We start from the raw sequence: 12,537 nt of genomic DNA, 5'->3' as shown, positions 1-12,537 counted from the left end.
TGCTACGTTAATACAGCCCACTCCCTGTTTGCCCATCACATATGCTCTTTCTCCCATATCTTCACCTCCATTAAAAAAAAAAAAAAAAAAAAAAAGGCCCTGACCGGTGTGGCTCAGTGGACAGAGTGTTGGCCTGTGGACTCAAGGGTCCCAGGTTTGATTCCGGTCAAGGGCATATTGGGGGTGTGCAGGAGGCAGCTGATTGATGTTTCTCTCTCATTGATGTTTCTAACTCTCTATCCCCCTCCCTTCCTCTCTGTAAAAAATCAATAAAATATATTTTTTTAAAAAGAAAGTAGCCCTGGCTGGTGTGGCTCAGTGGATGGAGTGTTGGCCTGCGGACTGAGGGGTCCCGGGTTTGATTCAGGTCAAGGACACATGCCCGGGCTGTGGGCTCGGTCCCCAGTGCAGGGCGTGTGGGAGGCAGCCGATCGGTGATTGTCTATCATCACTGATGTTTCTACCTCTCTCTCCCTCCCCTTTCCTCTCTGAAATCAATAAAACTATATATATTTTTTTAAAAAAGTAGCCAGCTTGGCCGGTGGCTCCATTGGTTGAGAGCTGTCCCATGCACTGAAAGGTCCCCTGCTTGATTCCTGGTCAGGGCACATGCCTGGGTCGTGGGTGTGATCCCCGCTCCGGGTGGGTACGGGAGGCAGCTGATGGATGTTTCTCTCTGGCATCAATGTCTCTCTCTCTCCCCTCCCTCCCTCTCTCCCTCTCCCTTCCTTTCTAAAATCAATAAAAAACATTTAATTAAAAAAAAAATCAAACATCAACCATGGCAGGTGGAATCCACGGATGCACTCACCCACCCCCGAGGGACGAACCCCAAAGTCAGCTCTGTCCATTGCCGCTGCATCTGGTGACACGGGGCTGCCCCGGTGGGACCCAGAATTCACAGCCTCTGAGCGAGCCGGATCCTCCTCCAGGTCCGTTCCCGTCTCATTCCTCCGTGACTCCTCCCAGTTCTGCGAGCTGTGTGGTGGGAAAGCTAGACTGACCAGGACCAAAATCCCAATGTGGAAAGCGGGAACCCCCTCCCCCCCCGCCCCGGTCCTTGGCCCAGAGCCCGTACAGAACGCGCCCTTTGCTTTGTCTGTGAAAATATCAAAAACCTATGGCACGTGCATGTGCGGGGGGCCGTTTCACGCCTCAGAGAAGTGAAGTCAGGCACCTAGAACCACACAGATGGTGAGTGTGGGAACCGGCAGCGTTTGGCTAGAGCAGGAGTTCTGCTCGGCTGGGTGACGAGGGCAGGGGCCTTCTGGGCGTGGCCCGTAACTTGTGGGCCATCAGACAGAATCCCCTGTGGAAGAAACCTGCCCAGCAAACTCAGCCTCCCTGTCTCCTTTCATTCCAGTCCAAGGGGGCTGGAGGGGTTGTACCAGCCAGGAGCCTATTTCTGGTTGGGCTCCGGGGGCCCAGACCCCCACCAGAATTGGCGAAGTTCAAATGCAGACACCTCGTGGACAAGCCGGAGTTTCTTCTAGAAAGATACCTTTCCCTCTATCCTCGTGGGCTCTGAAGCTTTGAGTGACTGCAATTCAGCAGCAGGGATGTGGCTAAGTTGGGACCCATGCCAACTTTTATTAGCCTTAGTTACCCGTAAAGGGCAAGGGCAACCCTTTAGAGTGCCTGGCACAAAGTAGGTACTCAATAAATATTTGTCCAATGAATGAGCCAATGAGGTCACCCTGTTTCTCCCCCAACTTTAATCCCAGAAGTCCTCTGGGGAAGGAAACCTCGATCTCCTTGCTCCAACCCCACCTGCTTCTGGCAGCTTGCCAGGTTCACCCAGGCCACACCCTGCTTGGTGTAGCCCCAGTGTTCTCTTAATGGCCATTGGGTTTAACACTTTGACCGGGAACTCCGGCCCTGAGCCAGGCCAACGGGAAATCTTTTGTCTCTAATCTACCTGTGCGAGGAGCCTCCAGGATCCTGGGCAGATTAAAGCCTGCTCATGAGGAAAAGTTTGTTTGTTTTTTAAAATACATATTTTTTAATTGATTTCAGAGACAGACAGAAGCATCCATGATAAGATAAGTGAGAATCATTGATCTGCTGACTTGTGCACGCCCCCCCATTGGGGATGGAGCCCACACCCCGGGCATGTGCCCTGACCGGGAATTGAACCGTGACCTCCCGGTCTATAGGTCTACACTCAACCACGGAGCCACACGGGCCGGGCAGGAAACGTTTTAGAAAGAGGGGGTGGGAAGCTCACACTCACCAGGAAGGAAAGGGGAATTTGGGAAGAGCTGGGAGAGCGGAAGGCCCGCCTCCCTTGGCTCCTCACTGCCGTCACTCAGGGCCCCATCTTGCTCATGTGGCAACATGGTGCAGGTGTGGGTCCCACTCGACTACAGAACGGCAGAGCCCACCAGTCATTTCGAGCTGGAATCTTTAGCAATAATAAAGTCACGAGGCGCCCTAACCAGTTTGGCTCAGTGGATAGAGCGTCAGCCCGAGGACTGAAGGGTCCCAGGTTCGATTCCGGTCAAGGGCATGTACCTCGGTTGCAGGCTCCATTCCCTGGCCCTGGTTGGGTTGTGTGCAGGAGGCAACCAATTGATGTCTCTCTCTCACATTGATGTTTTCTCTGTGTCTCTCCCCCTCCTTTCCACTCTCTTTAAAAATCAATGGAAAAATATCCTCAGGTGAGGAATAACAAAAAATAATCCTATATAATAAAAGGCTAATATGAAAATCGACTGAACAGCAGAACAACCGGTTGGTATGATGCACACTGACCACCAGGGGGCAGATGCTTAACGCAGGGGGAGCTCTGCTCAGCCAGAAGCCAGACTCACGGCTGGCAAGCACAGCTGTGGTGGTGGGATCCTCTCTCAGCTCTGCGGCAGCACTAAGGACTCCTTGGGGGATGTCCGACTGCTGGCTTAGGCCCGCTCCCCAAGGGGTCCCAGACTGCGAGAGGGCACAGGCCGGGCTGAGGGACCCCTCCCCCACCCCAGTGCATGAATGTCATGCCAGGCCTCTAGTAAATAAAATTAAAATAAAATAATGATGCCAAGCGATAGTTGCTCTCCTTCTCTTTGCTGGCTTCTGGCCACATCATGGTGGATGGGAACAATTCACTTCCTGCTCTACTCCACTTACAGCCACTCTGCTTAGACTCAGCGACCACGTCTTTAAGTCTCATCCTTTTGGGGCCTTTGACTTGCCCTAAGGGTTCCCAGATGACAGATCAATTCACCTCTTCCCTCCACGAACCACCGGTTCAAGTTGTAAGTCCCGGGATGCGGGGTTCTCAGGGCCCCACCTGTTACCGAAGACCGGAGAAAAACCAAGCCACACTTAGAGAAAGGGAGTTACATTTTATTATGCACAGGCCCAGAGAAAAATGTGCCTTTCAAATTCTGGGTGCCCCCCTCCCCCCATATGGAGGAAACCTTTTCTATTTATACTTTTTCTAGCTCTTTTGTCTCCCAAATTTGGAATGACACTTCCGGGCTTCTGGGACAGAAGGCCTGCATGCTGTTAAAGGGCCATGAGACCATATCTCAAGGCCTGGCCTGGTGCCAGCACTGACAACTCTGGGGCATAGTCCACGGCCTCTCTGGAATGGGAGTAGTCTTATTTTCCTTATTATTTAAGCCAGCAAGCCTTTACAGAAGCCAAAACAGCAGGGTTAACATTTCAAACAGCAGTTTTTATGTAAGATGGACGCTTCACTACCTCCTGCGAGTCCCAGGGGTTCTCGGGAGGCGGGTGCCCTGCAACCACCCGCTCCTGCCACTGACTCCTACAGTGACCAGAGCTGAAAGAACAGGCTGTGTCATCGCTCAGCTGCGCCCCCGGGCCAGGAACTGCCGATCTGCTGCGGATTCCTTGCGCGTGTGTTCCGGTGTTTTCTGGTTGCCAGCTCCCTCGGCTTCAGCCCGAGTCTGTGCTGGCCAGCGGCTCCGCCGTCTCCGCAAATGGAAGGCATTTGGTCTTTGAGCCTGGCTCCGGGCACAGCTCAGAAAAGCACTAGCATTTCCTGAGTGATAAGGGTGATAGGAGTGTTTATTGTTCGATACGGGGACTCTGGACAGTTTTAGGATGGGGTCAGGTCCACAGAAAAACCAAGCCTTGGTTAGAAGACTGGAACTTTCAGTCCCACCCCTCAACCTCTGGGAAGGGGAATGAAGACAGACTTAATCACTAACAGTCGATGATCTAATCGTTCACGCGCACCTGATGGCGCCTCAACATGAAAACCCCAACAACGGGGCTCAGAGAGCCTCTGCCTTGGCACACACACCCCAGCTCCCCCAGGACGGAGCCCCAGTGCAGGGCCCTTCCGGATCACCACCCTCGGTACCTCTCCTGACTGTTCATCATCATTATAAATGGCAGGCAAGGGCCTTGCTGAGTTCTGTGGGCCATTCCAGGCAGTTATCAAAGCTGCGAAGGGGGTCATGAGAACCCCAATTTATAGCTGGTCAGTTGGAGTATGAATGGCCCGGGACTTTGTTTGTTTTGTTAATCCTCATCTGAGGATATTTTTCCATTGATTTAAAAGAGTGGAAGGGAGGGGGAGAGACAGAAACATGGATGTGAGAGACACATCGATTGGTTGCCTCCCATACAGATCGAGCCTGCAACCGAAGTATGTGCCCTTGACCAGAACCGAACCTGATACCCTTCAGTCCGCGGTCCGACACTCTATCAACCCGGCTAGGGCGGCCCGGGACTTTTGATCAGTGTTTGAAGTTGGGGACAGTCTTGTGGAACGGAACTCTTTGACCTGTGGGATCTGATACGAACTCTAGGTAGATAGGGTCAGAATTGAATTGAGTTGTTGGACACCCAGTTGGTATCAGGAGGGGAAACAATCCTCTCATGCGCTCCCTGCCTTCTGAGCCTTTTAGTAAAAATTCTCAAGATAAAGAACTGGCCAGGTCACCTCACAGAGCCACAGGCCAAGCCAAGATGGAGGAGCCGCCGTGGAGACAGCGTATGTCTATCTCAGGCTCAGCCTGCTGTGTCCGGAGGGCGGGCGGGCCAAGCGGTTCATTCTGGGTGGGCCTGGCAATGTCCCCTCAAAGGGGATGTAGACGGCAGGGCCTGCAAAGACTGGCATCTCCAGAAGCGGGGTCCCCAGCAAATAGAGGCTCATATACGTGTACTCGCATATACAGACACCCACATATGTATACTCTCAGGCTATAAACACACAAGTCAACATACACTAAAGATGCACATAATGTATGTCCACTCATATCTCTACACTCACATAGACACACAGTCACGTGTTCCCAACCACCGGCACGCTCTCTATGTGTCACACAACACGTGTGCGAAAGGTTCGGAGTGGGCCGGGGTTGCGCACCTAGGACAGGAGGCCGTAATGTACCAAAAGAAATTCTATTCCAGGCACCTGAGTGCAGGTGGGCCGAGTCTGAGAAAGGGATCGGTGGAGACGGGAGGGAGAGAGAGGTTTTCATTGGTCCTTCTGGCTGCAAGCCATTCTGCTGAGGGGGGGCTGTCCATCCTTGGCTGCTCCCTGAGCCAGAGGTCTAGTCATCTGTGCTGTGCGGTGCTCAAGGCTGCATGCTTTCTGCAAGATGTCTGCCAAGCGCACTACGTTTTCTCTGCCCCCTTCATTCTCTTTAACCCCCTCAGTGTGTACACAGTACACACATACCCATACCATGCAATGGCCACACGTCCGGCTGTATACACAATGTTAGATGCCCAGATGCGCATACACACACTCTATATACACACGCGCACACACACGTGTATTCATACAGTGCACGTACCACGTGTATGCACACCATGCATACATACCCACATGTGTAAACACACACACACACACAACCCACTCTAAAGACAGACCCGCAAACACATCTGAGTATTGACACTCATTTACATGCACACAAAAGGTAAACCCGCCCCAGCCGGTTTGGCTCAGTGGATAGAGCATCGGCCTGCAGACTGAAGGGTCCCAGGTTCGATTCCTGTCAAGGGCACATGCCCGGGTTGCGGGCTCGATCCCCAGTGGGGGGCGTGCAGGAGGCAGCCGATCCATGATTCTCTCTCATCATAGATGTTTCTATCTCTCTCTCCCTCTCCCTTTCTCTCGGAAATCAATCTCTCTCTCTCTCTCTCTCTCTCTCTCTCTATATATATATATATATATAGCTCCTATCTAATAAAAGAGTAATATGTAAATTGACCATACCTCCGCCACGCCCACCAGCCAATCAGGAGTGAGTATGCAAATTAACCCAAACAAGATGGCTCCGGCCATGGAGAGAGCAGGAGGCTTTGGTTGCCCCGGCAATGGAGGAAGTCAAGCTTCCTGCACACCCTGGCTGGCCCAGGCCTCCGCTGAAGGCTACAAAGTTTCAATTATAGAAGATAAATAAATCCCAACAAAAATGGCTGCAGCTACGGAGCGAGCAGGAGGCTTGGCTCCACTCAAGGCTACAAAGTTTCAATTATAGAAGATAAATAAATCCCAGATACCAGGGCCTCCGCTTGGGTTGCCGGGGGGCATGGCCGGCCTGCAAACCACCACAGGCCCCTCGCCCAGGCAGCGTCACGCCCCAAGGGAACCCCCACCCTGATCCATGACACCCTTCAGGGCAAACCAGCCGGCCCCACCTGTGCACCTGGCCTCTATCCTATATAATAAAAGAGTAATATGCAAATTGATCATCACTCCAACACACAAGATGGCCACCACAAGATGGCCAGCAGGGGCGGGCAGTTGTGAAGAATCAGGCCAGCAGGGGAGGGCAGTTGTGAGTGATCAGGCCAGCAGGGGAGGGCAGTTGGGAGGGACCAGGCCTGCAAGGGAGGGCAGTTGGGGGTGACCAGGCTGGCAGAGGAGGGAAGTTGGGGGCGACCGGGCCTGCAGGGAAGGGCAGTTGGGGGGGACCAAGGCCTGCAGGGGAGAGCAGCTGGGGAGGGACCAGGCCTGCAGGGGAGGGCAGTTGGCGGTGACAAGGCCTCCAGGAGAGGGCAGTTAGGGGTGACCAGGCCTGAAGGGGAGGGCAGTTAGGGGCAATCAGGCTGGCAGGGGAGCAGTTAGGCATCAATCAGGCTGGCAGGGGAGTGGTTAGGGGGTGATCAGGCTGGCAGGCAGAAGTGGTTAGGGGCAATCAGGAAGGCAGGCAGGCGAGCAGTTGGGAGCCAGCTGTCCTGGATTGTGAGAGGGATGTCCGACTGCCTGTTTAGGCCCAATCCTAGTGGGATTGAGCTTAAACGGGCAGTGGGACATCCCTCGAGGGGTTCCAGATTGGAGAGGGTGCAGGCTGGGCTGAGGGACACACACCTCCGTGCACGAATTTCGTGCACCGGGCCTCTAGTATATATATATATATATATATATATATATATATATATATATATATATATATCCCCCCAGGCACACCCACCCACACGTCTGCACACACAACCCGCGCCAGGCGCACGCAGCCCCAGGGCTCAGCCCGCTAACCTTCCCTGCTCTCCTGCCCACAGCCATGCCCAGCACCCAGGGGCCCTTCTTCTTCCCCATGGCCCACTTCGTCCTCTTTGTCTTCACGGCTTCCACCATCTTTCACCTTCAGCAGCGGCTGGTGAGGATCCAGCCCCCGCTGGCTGGGAGGCTGCAGCCCCCGGAACCCGAGGACAACGCCTCCAGCGCCCCGAGCACCCCAAGCGCCGTGCCCCGGGGCATGTGGACCATCAACGCCATCGGCCGCCTGGGCAACCAGATGGGCCAGTACGCCACGCTGTACGCCCTGGCCAAGCTGAACGGGCGGCCCGCCTTCATCCCCGCCGAGATGCACAGCGCGCTGGCCCCCATCTTCAGGATCTCCCTCCCGGTGCTGCACGGCACCGCGGCCCGCAGCATCCCGTGGCGGAACTACCACCTCAACGACTGGATGGAGGAGCGGTACCGCCACATCCCCGGGGAGTACGTGCGCCTCACGGGCTACCCCTGCTCCTGGACCTTCTACCACCACCTGCGCCCCGAGATCCTGCGGGAGTTCACCCTGCACGACCACGTGCGGGAGGGGGCGCAGGCGTACCTGCGCGGCCTGCGCGTGAACGGGAGCCGGCCGGCCACCTTCGTGGGGGTCCACGTGCGCCGCGGGGACTACGTCCATGTCATGCCCAACGTGTGGAAGGGCGTGGTGGCCGACCGCGCCTACCTGCAGCGGGCCCTGGACCGGTTCCGGGCCCGCCACCCCTCCCCCGTCTTCGTGGTCACCAGCAACGGCATGGCCTGGTGCCGGCAGAACATCGACGCCTCCCGGGGCGACGTGGTGTTCGCCGGCGACGGCGTGGAGGGCTCCCCCGCCAAGGACTTCGCGCTGCTCACGCAGTGCAACCACACCGTCATGACCATCGGGACGTTCGGGATCTGGGCCGCCTACCTCGCGGGCGGAGAGACGGTGTACCTGGCCAACTACACCCTCCCAGACTCGCCCTTCCTCAAACTCTTTAAGCCAGAGGCCGCCTTCCTGCCCGAGTGGTTTGGGATTGCCGCCGACCTGTCCCCGCTGCTCAAGCACTGAGACCAGCCTGCCCTGGGCACCCCTTCTCCTTCTCTGGCTCCCCCAAGCTCAGATCCAGGCATGAGGAGCGCCCTGGTACATGGACCAGGACCCTTCCCTCTTGCATCAGAATACTTCCCGCCGCCTGTAAGAGTCTCAGCAAACTTGTTCAACCTAGTCATGTGACCAGAGGTGGCGCACGCCCAGGGTCAGTTAACTCAGCAGCTCAACAATGTCACCAGCGTCCCACTTCTACCCTTCAGATATATTATTGACTGACTTTAGCAAGAGAGCGGAAGGGAGAGAGAAACATCAAGTAGTTGTTCCACTTATTTACGTATTCATTGGTTGCTTCTTTTTTTTTTAAAATATATTTTATTGATATTTTACAGAGAGGAAGGGAGAGGGATAAAGAGTCAGAAACATCGATGAGAGAGAAACATCGATCAGCTGCCTCCTGCACACCCCCCACTGGGGATGTGCCCGCAACCAAGGTACATGCCCTTGACCGGAATCGAACCCGGGACCCTTGAGTCCGCAGGCCGATGCTCTATCCACTGAGCCAAACCGGTTTCAGCGGTTGCTTCTTTTTTTAAAAAAAAATATATTTTTTTATTGCTTTTGAGAGAGGGAGAAAGGGAGAGGGAGAGAGAGAGAAACATTGATGTGAGAGAGAAGCATTGATCAGCTGCCTCCTGCACGCCCCCATCCCGGGATCGAGCCCACAGTCCAGGCACGTGCCCTGACCAGAATCAAACCAGCAACCTTTTGGTGCACAGGATGACACCCAACCAACTGAGCCACACCGGCCGGGGCCCCCATTGGTTGCTTCCTGTATGTGCTCCGGACTGGGGATCAAACCTGCAGCCTTGGTGTATTGGGGACGATGCTCTAACCAACTGAGCCACCCAGCCAGGGCCCAGTTCTGGCCATCTCATTGAGCCGCCTTTATCTTCTCTCAGGCTGACTCCCTCACGGTCCCAAGAGGACCGCCACACGCCCAGGACTGTCACCTGCAGACACCCTCTCCCCAAGGCAGCAAGAACAGGTTCATTCTGGTCTTGGGTCCCTTTGGAAGAGGGAGGAAGACCTGCCGACGCCCCCAGCCACTCACTGCCCCTCGGTGAGATAAGCCCCTCATATCTCATTGACCAGAAGTGTGTCACGTGTCCACGTGAGCCGTCACAGGGCAAGGCGAGTGACCCCTGGGATCGGCTGAACTTCACCTCACTGAGACGTGGCCGCTGCAGCCGAGGATTTGATCTGCCTCCCGAAGGACATGGCTGCTGGCAGGAAGAAACGTGGTGCGCTCTTACCGAGGAAGGGGGGGGAATGGCTGCCGAGAACAAAGCAGGGGAGCCCTGAACTGTTGTGGCCCGTTGTTCCCTACACAAGGGTATGGGCCAAGAAGGCAAGTGGGGCTTGAGGAGAGCCCACGATCTGCTCTCCAAGCCGAGCGTCCTTGTCCTTGGGCCACGCCTACCCAGGGGACTCTTTTTTTTTTCTAGTTAGTCCGCCCACAAGAGTGACATACTGGCTGGTAGCTGGTGTGCATCCAAGACCAGGGAGCCTAATGCCCAGGATGATTACTGTTGAGAACTCAGAGACCAGCATGGCTCCGTGAACTTGAGGGAAATGTTTGTGATGGTGAGCCTACCAGACAGACACCCTGCTCTCAGGGGTGCAATAGCAAAACATAGTGGCCTGAAATGACAGCAGTTTATTATTTCCCACAATCCTGTGGGCCAGCCGGTGGTCCCCGGCGCCGGGCGATGTTGGCCGAGGTCTCGCACGCAGCTGCATTTTTGTGGGGTTCGGTGGGAGCGTCTTGAGCTCTGTGTGGCCAGTCCTGCAGGAGAGCTTGGTCTTCCTCACAACACAGCTTCCAGCTTGTTTGCTAGAATGTTCACTCTTGGAGCCCTCGTCATCATCATCATCACGTAAGAAATCCAACTAGCTGAAGCCGCCATACTGTGAGGAAGCCCAGCGTCACTGAGAGGCCACATGTAGGCGTTCCGGTTAACAGTATTAGCTGAGCCCAACGTCAGGTCATCTTCCCGCAAGCATCAGATACGTGAGTGAAGACGCCTGTCGATGCTTCCACAGCTGTTCAAACCAACTTATCACTTTTAGTGAGCCAGTGAGGCTCCTGACAATGTGTTACAGGGATGAGCCGTCTCTGAATCCCTGATTCACAGATTCTGTGAACATAATAAGACTGTTTTCTGCCACTACGTTTTGAGGCCGCCTAATATGCAGCCGTAGATAACGGGAACAAACGGAACAACCTAGTCTCTGCCTGCAGATACTTGCATGACTTTGACATGAATGTGGTCAACATGAACTTCCCCATCGGACTTGGGAGTCCACGTGCAAGTGTCCTGTGGCAGCGGGGAGTGTAGTTATACATGAGAGTGAATGGAGGCCAGTGGCTAGAGCACATGGAGCCGGATGTGGACGGGGACGTTAGCAGGGTCAGGCCTGTGTACGCTGACAAGGACTTTGGGTTTATTCTGGGACCAATGGGAAATATCAGAGGGTTTTCATCATGGAAGTGACATGATCTGATTTTCCTGGGTGTGAACATACCCAGCTTCTTATGTGGAGAAGAGGCTGTGGGGTTAAGACAAAGAGACCAATGAGAAGGCCACGGTAGCTGTCCCAGCAAGTAATCGTGGTGGGCCACGGAGGGAGTGGTGGAACTCGCGACAAGTCTCATTTCAGGGACCCAAGACAGACTCTCGGTGTCTCTGCCAGTTTCGCTTTCCTGAAAGAGACCATCTGATTGCCTCCGCTCATCTACCATGAGCCAATCAGCGGAGGCGGTGGGGAAGGCTCACCTAACACACACATGGCGGCCATGCTCCGTTCCAAGAGAAGGCAGTGGGAGGATGTAAAGATTGGGAAGATGCTCCCCAAATGGCAACACGGGGGTGAGGGGGGGGGTGTGTGCTGCTCACACTGCAGTGACTGCAGCAGGTCGCCTGGTCACACCCAGCTTCCAAGAGGACAAGCAAGAGTAACCCGTCCCCACGCCCCACAGTATGTATGCCCAAGTGACCACCTCACATCTCACCGGCGTGCACAGTCCCTCCTGCAGGTTCTCCCGGGGCCTCTTTCTTTCTTTCTTTCTTTCTTTCTTTCTTTCTTTCTTTCTTTCTTTCTTTCTTTCTTTCTTTCTTCCTCCCTTTTTTTCTTCTTTCTTTCTTCTTTCTTAAAAATTGACTATAGAGGGAGAGGAAGGGAGAGATAAAAAGAGAAAGCGAGAGAGGGAAACACTGGTTTGTTGCTCCACTTACCAATGCATTCATTGGTTGAGTCTTGTATGTGCCCTGACGGGGGATGGAACCCGAAACCTTGGCAGGCCTGGGGCGCCTTCCTTTTGGTTTGGCACCCACAGAACGGGGTGCCACTGCACTTGCTAGGCCAATAGGCTCTGTCTCAGTAACTATTTAAGTTATCCCCTCTCAAGTTTCCAGTCTCATTTTATTTTATTTTTATTTTTTATAATATGTTGTTTTTTAAAATATTTTTTTATTGCTTTCAGAGAGGAAGAGGGAGATAGAAACATCAATGATGAGAGAGAACCATTGTCCAGCTGCCTCCTGCACGCCCCCGACTGGGGATCGAGCCCGCAAACCAGGCATGTGCCCTTGACTGGAATCGAACCAGGGACCCTTCAGTCTGCAGGGCAACGCTCTATCCACGGAGCCAAACCGGCCAGGGCTTTTAGAGATAGAAGAAGAGAGAGAGAAACATTGATGAGAAACATCGATTGCTGCCTCCTGCACGCCCCCCACTGGGGACCGAGCCTGAAACCCAGGCATGTGCCCGGACCAGGAATCAAACTGGTGACTTCTTGGTGCGCGGACAGCCCTCAACCAGCTGCACCACACAGGCCAGGTTCCAGTCTTACTTTACGTAGATCGAACACGTGGTGGCCAGGGGACCAGGTTTGGCTGCTAAACACAGATAATCAATCCAGCGTGAGCTTGTTCGTTAGCTCACACTCTCTCCTCCTTGATGGGTGTTCCTA

General features: G+C 54.4%; 1 protein-coding gene across 1 annotated transcript; it reads left to right on the top strand.

Annotated features, from left to right (window-relative positions):
* Nucleotides 1–7,481: 7,481 nt before the first annotated feature.
* On the top strand, nucleotides 7,482–8,522 carry LOC308235810 (galactoside alpha-(1,2)-fucosyltransferase 2-like; the record flags this gene model as incomplete). The annotated part of the gene is made up of 1 exon (XM_080644953.1): nucleotides 7,482–8,522. One exon carries the CDS (start codon nucleotides 7,482–7,484, stop codon nucleotides 8,520–8,522), a length of 1,041 nt encoding a protein of 346 aa, XP_080501079.1.
* Between the last annotated feature and the right edge of the window lie 4,015 nt (nucleotides 8,523–12,537).

This window comes from Plecotus auritus, assembly GCF_963455305.1.
Source record: "Plecotus auritus genome assembly, chromosome: 10".
NCBI classification, from domain to species: Eukaryota; Metazoa; Chordata; class Mammalia; order Chiroptera; family Vespertilionidae; genus Plecotus; species Plecotus auritus.
Note: the sequence above shows the minus strand (reverse complement) of the source record. Positions and strands in the feature narration are given on the sequence as shown.